The sequence below is a fragment of the Doryrhamphus excisus genome, chromosome 14 (assembly GCF_030265055.1).
Source record: "Doryrhamphus excisus isolate RoL2022-K1 chromosome 14, RoL_Dexc_1.0, whole genome shotgun sequence".
NCBI classification, from domain to species: domain Eukaryota; kingdom Metazoa; phylum Chordata; class Actinopteri; order Syngnathiformes; family Syngnathidae; genus Doryrhamphus; species Doryrhamphus excisus.
Genome location: NC_080479.1, coordinates 13,706,793 through 13,729,655, shown reverse-complemented (window position 1 = coordinate 13,729,655; position 22,863 = coordinate 13,706,793). Strand labels below are relative to the sequence as shown.

Below are 22,863 nucleotides of genomic sequence, written 5' to 3'. Positions count from 1 at the left end.
TTATCTTTACCTTTACATCATAAATGTAAATAAACACTAATCAATCACTAATTTGTGAAGCATTTATGTGAGAAATTGTAACAATATTGAGAAAATATACAAATATTCCCTGTAATTGATAATTGTTAAAGCCATATAAAACCCTTTAAAACTTTGTAGTGTTTTGCCCCCAAAGCCTTGCTTATACTATGAGTTTGTTTACAATACCTAAACACATACAATATATTTGGAAACATACATGTGTGAAAATAAGCAGAAGATAATTGAAAATAATTATGTAATATTTTTTTTTCTATTGATTGAAATGACCTTTGTCCAAAAAAAAAAAAAAAAGACCTTTGTCAATTTGTCCCTTTCAGTGCTTGCTGTCAAACTTCCAGGCCGGGAGAGTCGGGGCAAAGAGCCTTTCTTTGAGAACATGCACCAGATAGTGGATGAGGTTCTTCATGTGTTATTGCCACTGTTGAAAGAGAAGCCATTTGCTCTCTTTGGCCACAGGTATGAGAAGAAGAACAAAAGTGTGTCAAATATTTGTTTCCACTTGTAGAGTCTTCCATAATGTTTACCTTTCTGATTTTTAGTTTTGGCGCTTATACAAGCTACGCTGTTGCGGATGCGCTGAAGAAACGCCATAACATTGAGCCAGCTCACATCTTCCTGTCTGGTGCTTCTGCACCATATGTAAGATACTTTGTTATTTATCTGCATAAAGCCCATCATCCATTATAATGATATTGTTCATATATAATATCACTGTCTTCAGTCTGATGTCCGCATAAAAGCCCCAAAAAGGAGTGACTTCTCCGATGATGATTTTCTCAAGTGGCTCACTTCAATTGGAGGAACTCCGCCCGAGCTGCTGGCCAACCCGGAAGTGTTAAACCTTTTCATTCCAGCTTTGAAGGCCGACCTGCACGTTGTGGATAACTACAAGTGGGTTGCAAACGTCAAAAATCTATATATATTGATTTATACTAGTAACTGCTGTTTTCTGTAGATGCGACAAGCCTGTCAGTCCATTCCTCTCCTGCCCAATCACATGTTTGGATGGGAAAGATGATATTCCTCATGATCTGCAAGGTTAGTCCTTAGGAGGATAAATAAATAGCGGAAGCTAACAATGTCTCAAAGTACAGGCGGGTATAATCACAAAAAAACTGTGTAATCTTCAACTAAATTACACAATCACACAACTCACTGCACTTTGTTTTTGTCAACAGCATGGAAAGACATCACGACAGGAGATTTCACCATCAGAATGCTTGATGGAGCTCATTTTTACCTAAAGGATCCTGGAAATGAAAGAATAATAACAGACTATATTACAAGGCACCTAGAAATGTCAGAAATGGACTATTTGTAATGAAACAGGCACAACAGTGTATCACAAACATCTACACAGATCAAATGCTGTTTATTTGGCCTGACCACACTATGGCATTCTCTTATGTTTTGATAATTAGATGCAAATTTATACATAATCACAGAATCAGCTTTTCATAAAACTGAAGTTAATTATTAGTTAACAATTACGCTAGATGTTCTTTCCTAATGCAACCCAAACTAGGAATCAACACATATAATCTGCCCTTAATAAAATGTTTAATTTAAAAACTGCATATTGTTTTCATTATGTTGTCATTGACTAATATTTAAATTTGATGATCCGAAGTGGCATACACACACCACTGTATCTTATGGTAGCCACTGGGCATATTGTCTCTTACTTAATACGTTGACAGGTGTCGTCTACATGTGACCATCATTATTAGCAGGAGACGGTGGAGGTGGTGGTGGCGGCTGCTCGTCCTTGGCTCTGTTTTTGTCTTGATTTCTGCGTGATGACTGTCGCACCGCTCTGTTCCGTGTCCGTGGCTGACTCTCCCGGGATCTCTGTGAGGGGCCCGCCACAGTGCTATCAGGCTCCGTCTCTGGCAGCCATTGTGGGGGAGGTGCTTGTTCTGCAGAGTCGAACTCCAGCTTGAAGGTTGGCCTTTCATCTTCAGCTGAATCAAAATAAAAATGAAGTCCTGCAGCATGGGTTGTGTTACTTTTTCTTCAGCTTTTCGGTAAAAGTAAAAAAATGCTAACCATAGAGCTGGAAATTTAAATAAATGTGTGAAAGGTTCTGGATCAGTTATTCTGCAAATACCGTATTTTTTGGATTATAAATCGCTCCTGAGTATAAGTCGCACAAGGCCAAAAATGCATAATTAGGTAGAAAAAAACTGGAGTATAAGTCACATTTTTTTGCAGGTAATTTATTTTACAAACGACTTGACCAAAACAGACATTACGTCCTCTTGGAAGGCAAGTTCTAACATTAATAAAAGAATAAGGAACAGGCTGAATAGGTGTAAGATATGCTAACACAATGGTTATTCAGCTACACAAAAAATAAACATGAACACAAAAGGTGTCCAGTGTTTATGTAAAATAAACAGTTTTTTTTTTCATTTGTAAGTCGCTCTGGAGTATAAGTCGCAGGAACAGCCAAATGATGAAAAAAAAGTTTGACTTATAGTCCGAAAAATACGGTACTTATATTTATATACTTAATATTTTGTATCTAAATGTGGGAAAACGCTAATATATAGGCGTGGAGTGCTTATGTGCATCCTTTTCAACTTGTTACGGATTCATACTACCTTCTGTTTTAGGGGTGACCTTCATGCTGGCCGAGTCATCTGAGTCCTCGTACCCGGAGCCGCTGTCGTCATCCGATGCATCTAGAAAAAAAAAAGACATGATGAAAATCATACGTAAGTCGTATAGCTTCTGAATGTAGACCAGTGGGGCAAACCTTCTTCTTCGTAAGTGCATAATTTTGTAGGCGCAATCTGTAAGAAGAAGAGATAGTTAAAAGAATATGTCTGCATATTGATTCAATACCAACAGGAAAGTTCAGGCTCACTCGTAATTGTGCGTGTTCATCATTTTTGTTTACGTGCCCCCATATGACAATAAAGCATACATATTAGCGCATGTGTTCTAATTGAGACACAGCCTTCCACACTTATGTTTTCAGACTTGTTGTATATGAATAGGGCTGCACGGCGTCCAGGTGGTTAACACGTAGACCTCACAGCTAGGAGACCTGAGTTCAATCCCACCCTCGGCCATCTCTGCGTGGAGTTTGCATGTTCTCCCCGTGCATGCGTGGGTCTAAATTGTCCATAGGTATGAATGTGAGTGTGAATGGTTGTTTGTCTATATGCGCCCTGTGATTGGCTGGCCACCAGTCCAGGGTGTACCCCGCCTCTCACCCGAAGAAAGCTGGGATAGGCTCCAGCACCCCCTGCGACCCTCGTGAGGAAAAAGCGGTAGAAAATGAATGAATGAATGAATGAGTTATTCTGCTATGTGAGTGTGAATGGTTGTTTGTCTATATGTGCCCTGTGATTGGCTGGCGACCAGTCCAGGGTGTACCCCGCCTCTTGCCTGAAGACAGCTGGGATAGGCTCCAGCACCCTTGTGAGGAAAAAGCCGTAGAAAATGAATGAATGAATGAGTTATTCTGCTATGTGAGTGTGAATGGTTGTTTGTCTATATGTGCCCTGTGATTGGGTGGCAACCAGTCCAGGGTGTACCCCGCCTCTCGCCCAAAGACAGCTGGGATAGGCTCCAGCACCCTTGTGAGGAAAAAGCCGTAGAAAATGAATGAATGAATGAGTTATTCTGCTATGTGAGTGTGAATGGTTGTTTGTCTATATGTGCCCTGTGATTGGCTGGCAACCAGTCCAGGGTGTACCCCGCCTCTCGCCCGAAGACAGCTGGGATAGGCTCCAGCACCCCCGCGACCCTCGTGAGGATAAGCAGTAGAAAATGAATGAATGAATGTATATGAATAAAATACTGCAAATACTGCATTTCTAGTATTCGGTGATCTAATGGAAACGTATACAGCTTGACCTTGGTTTGCGTGTCTTTCTTCTGGAGCTTGCTACTTGTCTTTGCCAGAGTGGTACCCATCTTAGCAGACTTGAAATTCTCCCAACGGCTTTTCATGGTCCTCCTGAAGATCTCATGCACCTCGTGTTTGTCCTTGTTGACCTCGATATAGCTCCGGCTGTACCTGTGCCGGTGCTGGTATGCAGAAAATATACAGAAGTGAGGAAATACTCAAGATCATCAGTATCTTCTGTGTATTAGTTTGCTTTTAATATGCATGGAGGAGAACAAGCTACCTGTTTTCTGCCCTTATATAAATGCTTCTGCAGGAGATGGTGACTGATGTCCTCTGCTTGTTTTTCACCATTCTTGTCCATATCATGCATTTCCAAACTCACAAACGGCTTGGGCTGTTTCCTCCTGTGATAAAATGTTCCGACATAGTTCTCAGTATGATGAAGTGTCGTTCTGGACCACCACAATGTGGATCTCATTAGACCAGGGGTCTCAACTCAACTGGGAGTGGTGGAGATAGTCTGTATTTATAGGTTATCACATGGTTTGTCTGGTATCAGGCCAGGTATCATGCCCCCAAGTGTCAGTATCAGCCAGTATCAGTCAGTATGATACTGACACTTGGTGGCATGATACTGGGCCTGATACCAGACAAGCCATGTGATGATCTTATTATCACATACTACAGTATTAATTGGCCCTGTACCCTAGAAACCGCCCATGAATGATACGGGAAAAGGCCGAAATGATACTGTGTCAAAGCCCAGGGCAGTGATACTGATAAAATATAGAGTTTAACCATGTCCAGTATCAGCCCCCATAGCTGTCCACTCAGAGCGCGCTGCTCTGGTATCGTGCCCGTGAAACAACCAATCAGAGAACAGCACTTGAGTGCTTAGTGCCTAGTGCTTCTCTTTAATTGTCAGACATTGATAAGATAAGACTGTTGATAAAATATTATTGTTGAAATATTTTTGCAATTATTGTGTTTACACTGTTTAGATATAATACATGTAATAAACTGAACATTTTCTGGAAACAAAATGGTCTTTTGATTAAATAGTACGTGATAATAAGCTCATGATTAAATAGTATGTGATAATAAGATCATCACATGGTTTGTCTGGTATCAGGCCCAGTATCATGCCCCCGCGGCCAGTATCAGCCCTCGAACGGCATGATACCTGGCCTGATACCAGACAAACCATGTGATAACCTATAAGTATCAGGTATTCAGTCCAAATCACGGTTCAGTCAAGTGACTCACCTGCTGTCTAACTTGCGATATGTGATATAAAATATAAATGTGATGGGCAGTTGGAAGTTGCGCTCCTCATTTTAGTCAGGAGCTGATATTTTCCTGAAACTTACCTGTGGTCTCGTGCTGATTACTAAAAAACTGATTTTTTCTTTTGGTACGTTCCAAGTTTATATAGCCGTAGAACAGTTTCAGTCTGTGCTTTGAAAGATCAGTCAAAATCGTGTAAAATGGTCGGTACTGAAGGTGTCGTCTTTTGAAAAATGTAATGATATCTTAAGTTTGTGACCCCTGCATTAGATGGAAGCCCGGAAAAGTTTGACTCACTGTATCGGGCGAGGTCCACTGCGTTTGCGTACCATATCAGACATCCCCTCTGACGGCTTTTCAACTAATTTTTTCTCCATTTCAATAAATCCGGATTGATTCCGGATAAGCGCCAAAGAGCCGTTTCGTTCACCCTGCATCAAAAGGAAATACATTTTTGTAGGCATTTTACGTTGTGATCAAACAATAACAATAACACCCACCTCAGCTACATAGCTTATAGCATCCTTAAGGTTGAGTTGATGGAAAACTTTGAAGACGTAATCGCGATTCTTCCTAGCAGACGGTTTCATCAAGATGGCCGACACCCAGTTCTCTTCAAAATGATTCCACCTGCACATCAAATCTAGATTGTTGCTCAATCTCAAACCCTTGCACAATTTAGTTCTGAAAAAAAAAAGCATTCAACTACTTGTCCATCATGTAGTTGGGACCGAATTGTCCAGCTATATCTTCAATGGCGACAAGCATGTGATCAAAGACCTACAAGAACAAATTGGGGAAGTAATATAATATAAATATAAATGTGAATAAATAGTTCTAAAACATTACCTTATTCTGCACTGTTTCTATAAGAGTGGGCTCAGCCACTGAAGCCCTTTTTACTTTCAGCCAAGTGACAAGAGGTTTTAGTGTTAGTCCCTGCAGGAAGTACAAATAAAAAAAAAAAGGCACATTCTGACACATTCCACAACAGTGTTGACACACAAGATATCATAAAATATTTGCTGCAGTGTGAGGTGTAAATTACCTGAACGATCACAGTAACATACACAACAATCAGAGTGGTGGAGACCATTAGATTCTTCTCATTTATCTTGTCATCCAGCATCATCACCAAACCATAAGCTACCGCCCCTCGCAGGCCACCGTAGCTCATAATGATCTGATCGATGACCTCAAGGTGAATCAATCGGAACTTGTTCATGATCCAGGTTAAAAAAAAAATACCTGTGTCGCACATAAAACACAAGAAAAACACATGAGACAATTTCCATTCTTGGACTCTAACCTGCTAACATCTCACCTATGAAGCGATACACAAAGATGGAAACGAGTGTGATGATGACAAAGCCAGTGTTCCACTTCCATATGGTTTTATCAAAGGCCGAGATGCCGAGGAAAACAAACGTGATGGTTTCCGATCCATTAGCGAGCACCTTCATGGCATATCTGACAGTGGTTACTGACTTCTCATCCATGTTGGCGTTGATGTACTTCTTGCAGGATACGCCACAAAACACGGTTCTGTTGTACAAAAACAAAAACTTAAAAAAAGGGCTCAGTGGTTCTTCACAAGTGTTTGAGAATGACAACTCACGAAAGGATAGCAGAGAAGGAGAGCAACTCAGCCGTGAGATAGGAGAGGTACCCCACCACAAAGATGAAGCCTGGTTCGATGATCTGGATGTTTTTGGTGAATCTGGTCAGAAGCGAGAGCAGCAAACCAAACACAATGCCCAGGAGGGAGCCACCCAGTGCCACCACAAAGAAGGCAACTGCAAGGAATGTTATGATACACCAATGTATGAACATATAGGAAGTGAATCCCCACAATAAAGACACTTTTTACCTATTTCGTTGACGATATCACCAACTTCAATGTTGGGTACTCCCATGGAAACAAATGCATCAAACATACGGAAGAGCAACTAAGAGAAGAGAAAAGACACAGCAAGGTTGATATTATTGAAGTACACATTCATTCATTCATTTTCTACCACTTTTTCCTCACGAGGGTCGCGGCTATCCCAGCTGTCTTCGGGCGAGAGGCGGGGTACACCCTGGACTGGTCGCCAGCCAATCACAGGGCACATATAGACAAACAACCATTCACACTCACAGTCATACCTATGGACAATTTGGAGTCGCCAATTAACCTAGCATGTTTTTGGAATGTGGGAGGAAACCGGAGTACCCGGAGAAAACCCACGCATGCACGGGGAGAACATGCAAACTCCACACAGAGATGGCTGAAGGGTGGAATTGAACCCTGGTCTCCTAGCTGTGGATGAACAGCTTTGCCAGGGACTAATAGCAATGACACTGGGATGGATGGAGGGAGCGGGGCATGGAACTGGCAACCCTCTGGTTATTACAGCTTCCTATGCTTTTTACAGGATTATTTTTTACTGCTCATTAGCATTATTAGTATAAACAAGTCCACATCACAACATTGTTGATGCCTTAAAGCAGGCTGACCATACGTCCTGTTTTCCGAGGAACATCATGTTTTTTTTTTTAGATAGTGATGAAAAAGTCTTGGTTTTCATTGATTTCAATTGGGCCATTAAATTGTAAGCAATATGGTAATGCTGCATGTGACGTAGGCTGTCTCACAGCTAGGAGACCCGGGTTCAATTCCACCCTCGGCCATCTCTGTGTGGAGTTTGCATGTTCTCCCCGTGCATGCGTGGGTTTTCTCCGGGTACTCCGGTTTCCTCCCACATTCCAAAAACATGCTAGGTTAATTGGCGACTCCAAATTGTCCGTAGGTATGAATGTGAGTGTGAATGGTTGTTTGTCTATATGTGCCCTGTGATTGGCTGGCGACCAGTCCAGGGTGTACCCTGACTCTTGCCCGAAGACAGCTCCAGCACCGGTAGAAAATGAATGAATGAATGAATGTGACGTAATCCATAATCCCTTTTAAATCAGTGTTGGCAAAAAGCCAAAGAAAAAGCAAGCCATTGGCATGGACTTAATCCCCTGCTTCCCAAGATGAGGAAAGTCATGCACAACATCTGATCAAATTCCTAAGATGTAGCAATAAACATTCTTCGTTTCAAACATAAAAGCATTGAAATGATAAGAATAGCATTGAAGTATTAGTAGTACTATGTCCTGGTTTTTGGTAATCAAAACATGGTCACCCTACCTTAAAGGGGACCGATTACGGTCATTTTCCAAGGTTTGTATTGAGTTGTAGGCTCCATTAGAGCAGCTACAAATGATAAACCGCACAGAAAGCTTTCTAGATCTTCCAGATTCTGCACCTCTTTCTATAGTGTTTCCATGGACTTCCTGCTTTCGAACCAAATGGTCTGTTTAATTTACTTCACCCTCCTCGAGGTACGCCCACTTCGCTGTGATTGCTCACATTCCGAATACGGAATGAGGACTTCCGAATACGTGGCATCATTTAACATCAGATAACAGTGTAACAACATTTATAGATCAGAAAAATGACAAAAAGCATAATAAGTTCACTTTAAAGCCACTTAACCACTGTGGTTGTACAAGAGACAAAAGTAATACGAACCACTGTCACACCATCATTGAGCAGTGACTCTCCAAACACTAGGATGAAGAGGACCTCATTGACGTGGACCTCCTCAAACACAGCAAAAACAGCCACCGGGTCCACAGCAGAAATCAGGCTCCCAAACAAAAGATACTGCAACAAGTCCATGTTCACATCACTACCTGCAAACGACAGGAGACGGACGGTAAAGTTTGGGATTTCAGAGGGTTGAAGTGTTGAACCGCTGTTCCAGTGGTGAGTGCATCATTGGGCAGTGGAACATCAGATGTCTTTCCAGTGTTTCCTCCAGGTCAGGGGTGTCACAACTTTTTCCACCGAGGGCCACATGCTGAAAAATGAAAGGATGCAAGGGCCACTTTGATATTTTGTAAACCATATGCTAAGAAGTTATATATATATATGCATCTCAGTTATGTGGTAAAGGTGAAAAAATATTAGCATTAATGTCAAGTCTTTTTGTTCCCCTCCCCAACCATTAGTGCGGCATGTATGGCACAAACATGCACACATGTATACTTCAGGGGCACTCGTGATGTATCGATTCCGTGGTATACATGTATGAATTCAGTAGCATTTGCTTGCATAAAGCATCACAACTAATAAATGAAATGTGTCACACATCTTTTAGGGTTACTACATTTCTGAGGCAAAATTGACACTGTGTAGGCCTGTCAACATCAAATCGCATGCACACGTCAATTTATCAATGCCGGCAAAATGATGGTATATCGAGCTTGATGCCCTTACACGCTAAAACACCAAAAACGCTAACCTATCACCCATTCCCTTGATTTGACTTTATTTGATGTTTATTGTTATGCAAATGTGGATTGTCCGAACCGGAGCAGGAGGGGATAGAAAAGAAAAGAAGACACAATCCAGAGAGAGACAACAACAATCGCAACACAGCAACAGAAATAAACAACAGCATGTCTACAACATAAAGACTATAATGTAAATAACAAAATAATATTAACAGCCACGGTGATATCCGAACGAAATTTAACAAGTTTGTTTCTATTTATCGTTAGGTTAAATGATTTATTGATTGTCGTGACAGGCTTAACACTGTGCAAACACTTTCTGTTTGTTATATTCCAAATTGACAGTTTATATGCCTGACTTGCCATTTTGTGGTCTTGATCTGGATTATTTTCACTGGGTTTTAAAGAACTAGTGCTTGTGAGTTGTCACAAATCCTGCCTAGCAACAAAAGAATTTGAGCAATTTTGATGATCTGCGCTGCTGTAGCCAATAAATTGTTAAAAAAGTGGACTTTTTTTAGTAACACCGACTATAACTGATGCACTGAAGTGCCTCTCTTACCCATGGCTCCTCCCATGTCACACACCCACAGCGTGAACCCCAAGCTGGCGGCGTTCCAGCAGGTCCCAACGACAGCGTAGACCAGAATGGTGCCCATGTTGCTGAAGAACAGTCTGTTTGGCATAAAGTAGCCTGCATCCAGAACGATTTGAGGCAGAAGGAAGAAGAAGAAAACGGTCGGAGTGAGCTTGAAGGTCTTGCCTGCACTCAAGATGATACTGCCCAGGATGAAACCAAAGCAAATGAGCAAGGCACTCTCTGGGATGATGCTGGTCACATGATGGTTAACCTCGATCACTGCGAAGAAAGATTTTCAAATTTCGTATTGCCACATTTCACTATTCTTATTATGCCTAGCGACCAATTGAGCTCATGTAGTTTAAGCAATCTGTATACATACGTCCCTCGTTTATCGCGGGCAACCCAACCACAGTAAGTGAATTTCCGTGAAGTAGGATTCAATATTAATCAGTGGAGTTTTTTCATAGTTAGAGCATTAAAAACTTGTTTATGAATACAATTTGTATCATTATTAGAGCTCTCTATATTTGAAGTAACACTTCTATCGTCATATTTGTACCCTTTATTATTATTTTGTTCAACTAATGTTTAGGGTACGGAATCCCTGCAGGGACAAAACAGACGCCTGCCGCTAGCATAGCATGCTAGTAAGCTAAATCGTTAGCCTGTCCTGTACTCATTCTAACCGTCAGAAATGGTTAAGAGTGGAGAAGAGGACAGTATTTTCATAGTTAGAGCATTAAAAACCTGTTTATGAATACAATTTGTATCATTATTAGAGCTCTCTATGTATGAAATAACACTTCTATCGTCATATTTGTACCCTTTATTATTATTTTGTTCAACTAATGTTTAAGGTACGGAATCCCTCCAGGAGAGAAAAAACAGACGCCTGCCGTTAGCATAGCAAGCTAGTAAGCTAAATCGTTAGCCTGTCCTGTACTCATTCTAACCGTCAGAAATGGTTAAGAGTGGAGAAGAGGACAGTATTTTCATAGTTAGAGCATTAAAACTGTTTGAATACAATTTGTATCATTATTAGAGCTCTCTATGTATGAAATAACACTTCTATCGTCATATTTGTACCCTTTATTATTATTTTGTTCAACTAATGTTTAGGGTACGGAATCCCTGCAGGGACAAAACAGACGCCCGCCGCTAGCATAACAGGCTAGTAAGCTAAATCGTTAGCCTGTCCTGTACTCATTCTAACCGTCAGAAATGGTTATAATTAGAGCGGAGAAGAGGACAAATAAAGACAAAGGAAGAAGTCAAAACTTTACACACGGAATGGGAGAATAACTGGGAGAAATCTATCATGGTTGACTACATACAGTGGAAAGGTAATGTAATTTAATCATGTAACATTACTGACGCCTAGTGGAAAGAATACTACATACCTTTTTCAGTATTTTTTTTGTAATAGTCCATAGTCGACCAAGAAACAAAGGTTATTTATTAACTAAAAAAGCGATTGAGTGAGAGAGCGAGGGACGAATGTATTACCAAAAGTATACATACCTAGCTTGGCTAAAAAAGCCAACAGTACGAATGCTGCAACCATATAAGGCGTTTGCACATGTTCCCACCTAATGGACATTATTTGTGTTCCTTCTTTCGTGGGCGTATCGACTTGACGTTCTGTGTAAGTGGACTGCACAGGCCCTGGAATCCCCATTGTCACACCAAGCAGCATATAAATGAGGAAGACTGAGGCCAGGATCCAAATGTGCGTATATCCACATGATTGCATCAGTCAAAACACAAGAGACAAGGCACTCTTTCGTCTTGGATCCCTGATAGTGACACCTAAAAGTCCTGCCACTTTGCTATTCCTTTGCTTAGCATCTTTGAATCTATGAAACTTTAAAACCCTCCCCAGTGGTCAAGCGATGGAGTGTAATTCTGACGTGGAATGAAACCTGGCAGTCGGCCCTTTATGTGTAAAAAGGCTATTTTTAACGCGCGTGTGTGGACGTCACAAAGTGATAATACTCAAAAGTGCCACAACAAACTCCAATATGTCGAAGGTTATTTAAAATGAATGTATTCGTTTATTTCAGAGATTTATTCATACACAATATACACTAAGAATCAGCCAAGTTAAATGACTTAAAGAGAGTAAAACTGGTTGCTTTTTTAATCCGGTACAATTAAACAGGTGGATTAATGGGGACCTCTGTCGCCCCCTAATGGTAGAATTGTTTTATGCGCAGACACAGAAAATTAGCTTTTCATTCAAATTGATTTTCAATGTGATGAATTTGATGTTGAGAATGCTAAGATCCATATTCCATGTATTATTATTATTATCTACATCTTGCTCACTTTGTCATACAGGGCCATGTAGGTTTAGATTTGTTCCACTTTTCTGACCTATAAATGTAGTAAGAATATTCCTGTGTTAAACGATGCCAAAGCTTTAGATGGAATTGAGCCATGAAAGAAGTTTGGGATGGCGCAAATGCTCATTTTCACAAGGCGTGGTAAAAGTGCTCCTTTGTGATGTCACAGAGGACCAGACTTCCTTATATGGGCGTGGATGTAAACCCAATAAGCTCTCTGACCTTTCCCAAGCTCTGCTTCTCTATTTTATATTGCTAGCAGTGGCTCATAAGGGAAAGCCTCATTTGTTTACAATTCCTAAAGACGCCACCATCAGGCACAAGTGGTTGGAGTCCCTGATTCCCTACCAGCGAAAGAAATGCAATTTAAATCTGTCAACAGCATTTCACACTGGACTATTTTGTGAACATGAGCTACTATGCAGCTGGACTAGCCGATAAACTTGCTGAAGTCCGACACCTTTCCAACATTACGTGGTCGTGTGGAAGAGTCAGAAGAGCAAGCAGTAGGTGACAATTTATACTGTATTTATTTTGTGTAAGTCATGGAGCAAATTGCTGTCTGTGTAGCATTATAGAGTGTGCATGCAAGGAACAGGGTTGCTAATAGCCATTTCCCACCACAATTTAGTGGCTCTACCCAAGTTTTTTACACACTGGTAGTCCCACAAAACACATTAGATGTTACCGATGTTGTCGAAAATGCTAATATGCTAAAGCCACTTACCATTGAGACATTTTGAAGTAACATCTGAGAAACTTCAGACTGTCCTGATCCAACACATATGGCTGTATGTTAAGAGCCAACATTATAAAAAGATAAATCACAGTTTATACCGTTTATCAACTCACAGATATAACGGCACAACACCGAAAATCCATCTAAGAACTCAGGAGTGTGACCAACCACAGAGTGGGAGTGGGCGTGCCTGGAGGCGGTCCGTGGGTGGAATACATTAAAACAGGGAAGCACGAAATCCAAAGAAATACAGCTGAATAGGTGCAGATTCTGGAAGACCCACAAAGCTTTCTGTGCTGGTTATTGTGTGTAGCTTCTCTACAGGAGTCCACCATTCAATACAAAGGGACATAAAAGAGAGCATAATAGATTCATTCATTCATTTTCTACCGCTTTTCCTCACGAGGGTTGCGGGGGGTGCTGGAGCCTATCCCAGCTGTCTTCGGGCGAGAAGCGGGGTACACCCTTGGACTGGTCGCCAGCCAATCACAGGACACATATAGACAAACAACCATTCACACTCACATTCATACCTATGGACAATTTGGAGTTGCCAATTAACCTAGCATGTTTTTTTGGAATGTGGGAGGAAACCGGAGTACCCGGAGAAAACCCACGCATGCACGGGGAGAACATGCAAACTCCACACAGAGATGGCCGAGGAATTGAACCCTGGTCTCGTAGCTGTGAGGTCTGCGTGCTAACCACTTGACCACCGTGCAGCCAGCATAATAGATATCCTTTAATAATAAAAACTTTAATTGACAAGCATTTAATTTTGATTAACAATCGGAAACAAGTGTGATAAACATGCCAAAAAAAATCAATAAATCAGAAAGAGTATGTCTGTTTAACAGTAAAAAACTGTTTGGAGAGTCTCAGAAGTGCATTAAAAGGCCAAAAGCTAATAAACATCTCAAAGTTTCATGTGCCGGAGTCTAAATGAATACTTTAGGATGACTCATTTGTTCAGACCGCACACCAAAAGAGAAAGAGAGAGGGAGAGGAACAACCACCACCTCCACTGACTGCCAAACTTTGAGGCCAACCTCTCTCCTCTCCTTCCATCTCATTCTTTCCTTATGGGCATGCAGATGTACTAGAGTACAGTATACACACGGCAACAGGCTGAACCGGGCTGGAGATCACAAAAGGAACAGCGGGATCACTGCAACCAAGAAAAGGTGAGCTATCTTTGGAATACATACTCATATATGGATATATATTTTTGGATCATTTTGTGCTTAATGTTTCACTCATAAACTTCCACCGCAGAAGACTAATTTCAAGATGGCAACACCAAAAAACACTCCTCGAGGTGCAAGCAACACTCCTCTGTCCCCCAACCGCATCACCCGTCTCCAGGAGAAGGAGGACCTCTGCAACCTCAATGACCGTCTGGCCGTCTACATCGACAAGGTCCGCTCTCTGGAGGCCGAGAACGCCGGACTGCGTCTGCGGATCACCGAATCCGAGACGGAAGTGTCACGGGAGCTGACTGGCCTCAAGGCAGCCTACGAAACCGAGCTGGCTGATGCCCGTCAGACTCTGGATTCTGTGGCCAAGGAGCGTGCACGTCTGCAGCTGGAGGTGGGAAAGCTGCGTGAGGAGTACAAGGAGCTCAAGGCAAGGTGAGGCAATACCCAAATCCCTTGAATGATTGTCCACATATAGGCAAATTTACATCGTTTTTTGGGTTGTACCGCCAACAAGAAAATCATCCTCAGAAGGATTCAAACCCTGTTTTCTGACAGTGAGGCCAAAATACTAACCACTAAGCCGCTACTGCTACATATCTTACAGTAATTAATAATAAGTGATGCTAATATAGTACATTTTGCTGACACAAGCCTTGCTGTAGGGACCACACCCCATTCTATTGCCTCCTCATGGCTAATTGCAGCTCCCATTCTAACATCCCATAGTCATACAGTACATCAATGTCCTGATGACTAAGTCCTTCCCTCCTCCTCCTCCCCTTTTTTTCTTCCAGAGTAATCATACACTCACGCAACGTGGCAGTGCTTAGAGGTCTCTGCTTTTTTTTTTTTTACTTTTCCATCAATATCGACTTGATGGCTGCAGTGTGTTTGGCAAAGCCCGACTGTCACCATGGCAGCATCTCCGCCAAACACCGAAAGCTGTGGTTTTGTGGGTACTATGGAGATGACTGGAACCATTGTAGCTCATAAGTCATGTCCACGAGTGGAAACACTAAAGTATATCCCCGTTTTTTTTTTTCCATCCTTCACAGCACATTCTTACTTAAAATAGCTCCATAGACCACATATAGGAATTTATGACGCAGTTTACGCACTTGATTCGATTCCATAATTCCGAGTCATAATACTGTATGTTTCCATCTACTGGCCTTTTATGTATGCAGGAACACAAAAAAAGAATCTGATCTGGCAGCAGCTTTGCAGAGGCTCAAAGACTTGGAGGCCTTGCTCAACTCGAAGGACGCTTCTTTGACGACAGCGCTAGGAGAGAAGCGCAGCCTCGAGACGGAAAACAGGGACCTTAAGACGCAGGTTGCCAAGGTAGAGTTAAACCAATGCTCGTGTGAAAAAAGTCAATGGCTCAACTTTTATAGGAAATCACATTAAGATTCTTGCCAGTGACTGTGAGCGTCGCCCATGGCTGTTTTTTTATTGGCCTGCAGCACATTCTAAAAATATCATTTAACAAGAACATTTTAAAGAAACAATAACAGCAAAAGTGGAAAAAGAGAAAAAAGTTGTAAACTAAGGAGAAAATGTTGTAATTTTACAACAATAATGAGGAAAAAATGTAATCATTTTAGTAGAATAAAGTTGAAATATTTTTTAAACAGACATTTTTGCATGTTCTCCCCGTGCATGCGTGGGTTTTCTCCGGGTACTCCGGTTTCCTCCCACATTCCAAAAACATGCTAGGTTAATTGGCCACTCCAAATTGTCCATAGGTATGAATGCGAGTGTGAATGGTTGTTTGCCTATATGTGCCCTGTGATTGGCTGGCGACCAGTCCAGGGTGTACCCCGCCTCTCGCCCGAAGACAGCTGGGATAGGCTCCAGCACCCCCGCGACCCTCGTGAGGAAAAAGCGGTAGAAAATGAATGAATGAATGAATGTTAATATTATGGGAATAAAGTCATAATATTATGAGAAGAAAGTGGTTGGAAAATAAAAAAAAAACATCAGAAATGGAGAAAATAGGTGTAATTGTATGTGAATAAAGTCAAAATATTGACAGACAAAAAGTTGTTTTGTAACAAATAGAAAAGCTGCAATTTTATGAGAATAAAGTCTAATATTTTGAGGAAAAATAATGTAATTTTAGTAGAACAGATGTGGAATATGAAAGAAAAGTATGAGTCAAAATATTCTAGGAATAAAGTCAAAATATTGTCAGAAAAATGCTGGGTTCCAGGAAGAAAAAAAACACAATTTTACTAGAATAAAGTCTAATATTTTGAGGAAAAATATTGTCAGGTGAGGTTAAATATGAAAATAAAAAATAAAATAGTAATATTACGAGAAGGAAATATGAAATGGTTCAACAATTTTTAAAAATTTGGATGTGAATAAAGTCAAAATATTGACAGAAAAAAAATCCATTTTAATAAGAAAAAAGCCACAATTTTAATAAAACAAACTTGTAACATTTGGCGGAAAAATAATGTAATTTCAGTAGAATAGAGGTAAAATATGAAGGAAAATATATCAAAATATGTCATGTGTATAATAATGTCATAATATTTTGTCAAAATATTGACAGAAAAAAGTTAGGTTCTAACAAGAAAAAAAGGTGCAATTTTACTCAAATAAAGTAAAATATTTTGTGGGGAAAAATAATACCATAAAAATAAAATAAATAATAATTTTAGTAGATGATAGGTAAAATTTGAAAAACAAAATTGAGTCAAAATATTCTGGGAAAATTTTGAATAAGCAACACCAACAATGAAGGTGGAAAGGCAAAAATAGTCAATTCATATTAGCACCAAATTCATACTTTTTCACTTTTTTGATGCCTTTGCTTTTAGCTTGACACCAGCCTGGGTGAAGCCAGAAAGCAGCTGCAGGATGAGATGCTGAGGAGGGTGGATGGTGAGAACCGCATCCAGACCCTCAAAGAGGAGCTGGACTTCCAAAAGAACCTCCATTCTGAGGTAGGACTCTCCTATCGTCGCTGCCATTTTTCAATAGGAAAACCAAATACTTGTATTAAAGTGGACTATAGTCACTAAGTTAGCTTTCGGGGGATATTTCAGGATGAACCTAAAATCCTTAAAATGTCAACCAGGACATTTATTGATCCAATCATACATTGTACATCTCCTTGGAACAAGGTTCTTGTCCGTTTTAGGTTGATTTTGACATTTTAACTATTTTTGTGAGTACTGTATTTCTAATGTGACACACAGGAGCTGCGTGAGACAAAGCGACGCCATGAGTCTCGTATGGTGGAATTGGACAACGGTCACCAGCAAGACTTTGAAAGCAAACTTGCGGAGGCCTTGATGGAGATGCGGAGCCAGCATGAGCTACAAGTTAAACTCTATAAGGATGAGCTGGAGAAGACTTACAACTCAAAGGTAAACATTATGCCCTGCAGGATGTACTGCACATGTAGTATACGGGGGTCTTCTGCTATGTGAGGGGGCCTCTGGGAACTGTCAGAAGGGGTGTGAGAGGCTTTCATTTTAATGCAGTTTCTGTTTAGTCTGTACAGTACATATTAATGTAGGGATGACCCAAAAATAATGGAGAAGCACTGTTCTATGTCTTTGGCTTTGTCATCCAGCTGGAAAGTGCACGTCAGTCAGCAGACAGGAGCAGCCATCTTGTAGGCGCAACGCATGAGGAGCTCCAGCAGACGCGCATCCGCCTGGAGTCCACTTCGTCCCAACTCAGCCAGCTGCAGAAACAGGTGACATGCAAATGATCTACTAGCAAAAGCAAAACAACATCCTTTACTACACGAGACCACCCCAAAACCAATTCTATCTTCTGTAACATTTTTTAAAGATTTAACATTAAAACTGCGGCGACGTGACTGGTGGCACACTTGAGTCGCCAAAATAGCTAGCGGAAAAAAGTGATCCAAACAACACAACTTGTCAACACACATGATGCACAAAGTAACGTATCAAGCGCACCATTTAGGCATACAATAAATATCAAAATGTCAACAAAAAAAACACGCAATACACAACATATTGTTCATAGTTGACATTGTTGTTGCAGCTGGACTACCCAGCATGCCTTGTGGGTGTTTGGAAATAACATTTGTAAAAAAAAGTTATGTTTTGTGCTTGGTTGTTGTTTATCACCCATTTTGTCGTCAGAAAATCTTTACAAAAGAGCATGTCCTCTTTAACTTACACACACACACACACACACACATTGTTTGTGATATGTCCCAGGTTTGTGTAAAATTCCCTTGCTTGATTGTGCTGTAGTCATACTACACATCATCTTATATCCTCATCTGACATATGTGTGTTATTTGTCCTTTAAATCTAGCTAGCAGCTCGTGAGGCAAAGGTGAGAGACCTGGAGGAAGCCCTGTCCCGAGAGCGGGACACCATGCGGCGCCTTCTGGGGGAGAAAGACCGAGAGATGGCCGAGATGAGGCAGCGGATGCAGCAGCAGCTGGATGAATATCAGGAGCTTCTGGATGTCAAGCTGGCTTTAGACATGGAGATTTGCGCCTACAGGAAACTACTGGAGGGCGAGGAGCAGAGGTTGGTGTGACGCCGGCTCCATAGGAGGTACCGTCACCTCTGTGGCATCACCATGTGTACGTATCTCGGCAGGCTGCGTCTCTCCCCGAGTCCGCCACCGACGAGGACGGCAGGTAGTCGCTCCTCGACGGCATCGGCTCATTCTCGGTCAGTCCACTGCGGCTCTCCCGCTAAGAGACGGCGCCCCAACGACACAGACAGCGAGGCCTCCAGTTTTGCTGGCGGAGCCGTGGCTCGCACCCGAATTACCCAGCAGGCCTCTGCCAGTGGACGCGTCACTGTGGATGAAGTGGACCAAGAAGGCAAATATGTCCGACTCAGCAATAAAGCAGACGAGGTTTGAATTTCATTCATTCATTTATTTTCTACCGTTTTTCCTCACGAGGGTCGCGGGGGTGCTGGAGCCTATCCCAGCTGTCTTCGGGCGAGAGGCGGGATACACCCTGGACTGGTCGCCAGCCAATCACAGGGCACATATAGACAAACAACCATTCACACTCACATTCATACCTATGGACAATTTGGAGTCGCTAATTAACCTAGCATGTTTTTGGAATGTGGGAGGAAACCGGAGTACCCGGAGAAAACCCACACATGCACGTGGAGAACATGTAAACTCTATACAGAGATGACCGAGGGTGGAACTGAACTCGGGTCTCTTAGCTGTGAGGTCTGCGCGCTAACCACTCGCCCACCGTGCAGCCGTTTATATTTTATTACACTTTTTTATATTCTTTCTATCTTATTTGATGCCTTAGCCTCCATTTTTCATTTTGCCTATAAGAGGAATGATTCTTATCTCATCTCCATCTCATGCTCATCGACAATATCATCCTCATGTCATCCTCTTAATACAGTCTCATCACCAACTCATCCTCATAATCATCCCAATTTAATTTCCATCATCATGTGTCATCTTCAGGTCATTTTATTCTCATGTCATCTCATTGTTATGCCCATCTCATCCTCACATGATCTCAGCCTCCATGTCATATTATTTCATCTTCATGTGCAGTCATGCTCATCTCATCTCATGTTCATGGCATGATCTCATCCTCCTTTTCATCCTGTTTTTATTGTATGTGTGATGCTCATGTTGTTTCATCTCCATCTCATCCTCATATCACAACTCATCCCTATCTCATTGTTATCCTCATCTCATCCTCACATGATCTCAGCCTTCTTGTCATCTTATTTCATCCTCATGTGCAGTCATGCTCATCTCATCTCATGTTCATGTCATGATCTCATCCTCCTTTTCATCCTGTTTTAATTGTATGTGTAATGCTCATGTTGTTTCATCTCTATCTCATCTTCATATCACAATTCATCCCTATCTCATTGTTATCCTCATCTCATCCTCACATGATCTCAGCCTTCTTGTCATCTTATTTCATCCTCATGTGCAGTCATGCTCATCTCATCTCATGTTCATGTCATGATCTCATGTCATGATCTCATCCTCCTTTTCATCTTGTTTTCATTGTATGTGTGATGCTCATGTTGTTTCATCTCCATCTCGTCTTCATATCACAATTCATCCCTATCTCATTGTTATCCTCATCTCATCCTCACATGAGCCCAGCCTCTGTGTCATTCTACGTATTTCAACCTCATCTCCATCCTCATATCATGCACTCATGCTCATCTCACGCATATCATGATCACTTTGCCAAGTACTACCTCACCTCATCTTCATGGCCATCATCTCATCCCCACATGATCTCAGCCTCCCTTTCATCTTATTTCCTCCTCATCTGCTCATCTCACTCTAATCATGACATTGTCAACCAAACCTCATCTACATCATCATCTCCATCCATTATTATTGTGAACCTCATCGGCATTGCATCCTCATTGTCATGCACATTAGTAACATTCCTCACACAGTTTTCACACCCACAACTAGGAAGACACAACACTGAAGTTTATCCAATTCCTTTCTTTCTCCCGTAGGATCAAAATCTGGGGAACTGGCAGGTAAAACGGCAGGTGGGATCCGATGCTGCAATCACGTTCAAGTTTCCCGCAAAGTTCATCTTGAAGGCCGGCCAGAGAGTCACTGTAAGAGTCACCAAAAGAGTCTTCCAAAATCAGTACAACAATACAGTTTGGGATGTCTCCTTTATGACTTCATCTGGGCTGCCAGATCTGGGCGGCTGGTGCTGGTGGAAACCACAACCCTCCTTCAGACCTGGTGTGGAAGACACAATCCAACTGGGGCACCGGAGACCAGTTCCAAACCACCTTGATCAGCGCTAACGGAGAGGTAGTTTATAGACCCATATAAACAAACATTGTACGGAATGTCTTGTAAGCTACTTTACTTGCAGGAAATGGCAATGAGGAAGGTCACTCGCACACACTTTGAAGAAGATGACGACGACATGGTAACATTATATTCATCTCTGACTGACTTCCAGTGGCTCTTTTCAAAGATGAGTGTAAATGTTTTTTCCACAGCAGGTTGCTCACAGCACCTGTGGGGACAGCGAGTACAATCTGCGTAGTCGTACAGTACTATGCGGCTCCTGCGGCCTCCCCTCCGACAAGTCCAACAACTGCTCCACCGTGTCTTCAGCCTCCCGCTCCTTCCGCAGTGGTGGCATCTCAGAGGGTTTGCTGCCCCATTCCTACGTGTTTAGCACTAGCACGCCTCGCAAGGTGAATGAGCAAAATAAGTCAGTAAATTGAAACATGCTATAAAACTAACTCTTTTTTTTCAGAGTGGAAGAACTGAGAAGTGTCCAATCATGTGAGCTCCCAGAGGACCAACATTGTTCATTTCTAATACTAAGTTCATATATGATTTTGACGCTTGGATATAATCCTTACTTATAACCTGCAGCCTCTGTATACCATCTTTTTATAATGTACATACTGTAGGCAAGCTTTGACATATTGTTTCTTTTACACAAATCACTTCTACATGGAAATGTATGGAACCCTGCCTCCACCACTGAAAGAAAAAAAATACATACCAATGGTAAATTATAATTTTGAGATAACACGTCAAAATTATAATATTACAAAAGGATAATAATGAGAAAAGTACGTCATAATTAATTTGTTCAGTAAGAAAGGACATTTTCCTCTTGCTTCAGGCAAGCTTTTATTTAACAACAGCAATTGAGTACAGATTAGCATGTCTAGTCTTTCTCACTTCCGCCATCCTCACCCCCTCCCCTGCACGTGCCCAAGTCCTGCCTTTTCATAGCTGTCTCAGGCACAGCCTGTAACATAAAGTTACACATTTTTTCTTGTAAATTCTCATAATATTAAAACTCAGTTCAACAGTAAATCTGTAAATTTAATCTCATCAATGACGTCGTTAATTTACGACTTTATTTTTTTTTTAATTCTCTGGTTACTTTAATACCCGATTAATCCCCGAACAGGCATTGCCTGAGACAGCTATGAACGGGGAGGGGGGGAGCTTATTAGACATTTGGCTTTGGCAAAGCTAATAAAAGTATTTCCGCGTAAATTTAGGACTATATTATGGAAATGTCCGATTTGTTTTTTTTTTTCAATCTGGCCCTATTACTCCGTCATAGATCCGAAAGTCATAACTATGAGACAAAAAGTCGAACTAATGAGATACAAACTGCACGTGTGCCACCTTCGCGACAAGTCACTTTGCACATGTGCAGTTTGTATCTCGTCATTTCGATTTTTTTAATCTCATAATTTTGACTTCATATTGGGATATCTTTTTCCTTCAGTGGCTTAAAACGGGCTACCATAAAAATGTGTGTCAACCACATGGTAATTAAATATGAAGTAGTTGGACATCTTAATTGGACACTCTTTTTCCACAAATGCTGCTGGAGATTACAAAAAAAACAAATACAATAATGCATATTCATATTATCAGCTTTTCTCTTATTTTCTCAATAAACCCACCTCAGTCTTGTGTATTGTCTTTGTAATAAATAAACT

At 41.3% G+C, this 22,863-nt stretch overlaps 3 protein-coding genes across 10 annotated transcripts in view; 2 read left to right on the top strand and 1 right to left on the bottom strand.

Moving 5' to 3' along the window:
• olah (oleoyl-ACP hydrolase) overlaps positions 1-1,996 on the top strand; it is a 3,306-nt gene extending 1,310 nt beyond the window's left edge. For all 3 annotated transcript variants that reach the window (XM_058046613.1, XM_058046614.1, XM_058046615.1), the window contains 5 exons: positions 360-498; positions 582-681; positions 764-933; positions 998-1,080; positions 1,221-1,996. In XM_058046613.1, the coding sequence (XP_057902596.1) occupies positions 360-498; positions 582-681; positions 764-933; positions 998-1,080; positions 1,221-1,363 (635 nt within the window). In that variant the 3' untranslated portion in view covers positions 1,364-1,996. The remainder of the gene's footprint in view (positions 1-359; positions 499-581; positions 682-763; positions 934-997; positions 1,081-1,220) is intronic.
• On the bottom strand, positions 808-12,023 carry LOC131101442 (sodium/hydrogen exchanger 3-like). Of its 4 annotated transcripts, none has more exons than XM_058046606.1 (17): positions 11,625-12,023; positions 10,284-10,379; positions 10,083-10,214; positions 8,754-8,917; positions 7,065-7,143; positions 6,813-6,990; positions 6,519-6,739; positions 6,243-6,442; positions 6,044-6,133; positions 5,904-5,974; positions 5,695-5,824; positions 5,492-5,625; positions 4,188-4,311; positions 3,913-4,086; positions 2,804-2,840; positions 2,649-2,729; positions 808-2,006 (listed from the first exon to the last, which is right to left on the bottom strand). In XM_058046606.1, exons 1-17 carry the CDS (start codon positions 11,854-11,856, stop codon positions 1,750-1,752), a joined length of 2,400 nt encoding a protein of 799 aa, XP_057902589.1. In that variant the 5' UTR covers positions 11,857-12,023; the 3' UTR covers positions 808-1,749. The 4 variants fall into 4 exon arrangements, with proteins under 4 accessions (XP_057902589.1, XP_057902591.1, XP_057902588.1 ...); XM_058046608.1 differs by having other exon boundaries at positions 810-2,006; positions 10,083-10,195; positions 11,625-12,021; XM_058046605.1 differs by having other exon boundaries at positions 810-2,006; positions 10,083-10,379; positions 11,625-12,022.
• On the top strand, positions 10,120-22,863 carry LOC131101444 (lamin-A-like). Of its 3 annotated transcripts, XM_058046610.1 has the most exons (15): positions 10,120-10,514; positions 11,339-11,446; positions 14,282-14,371; positions 14,463-14,818; positions 15,574-15,730; positions 17,218-17,343; positions 17,599-17,769; positions 17,979-18,104; positions 18,701-18,921; positions 18,994-19,258; positions 20,878-20,985; positions 21,071-21,190; positions 21,255-21,311; positions 21,385-21,585; positions 21,648-22,863. In XM_058046610.1, exons 4-15 carry the CDS (start codon positions 14,478-14,480, stop codon positions 21,678-21,680), a joined length of 1,926 nt encoding a protein of 641 aa, XP_057902593.1. In that variant the 5' UTR covers positions 10,120-10,514; positions 11,339-11,446; positions 14,282-14,371; positions 14,463-14,477; the 3' UTR covers positions 21,681-22,863. The 3 variants fall into 3 exon arrangements, with proteins under 3 accessions (XP_057902593.1, XP_057902594.1, XP_057902592.1); XM_058046611.1 differs by lacking the exon at positions 10,120-10,514 and having other exon boundaries at positions 10,816-11,446; positions 21,388-21,585; XM_058046609.1 differs by lacking the exons at positions 10,120-10,514; positions 11,339-11,446 and adding an exon at positions 11,498-11,832.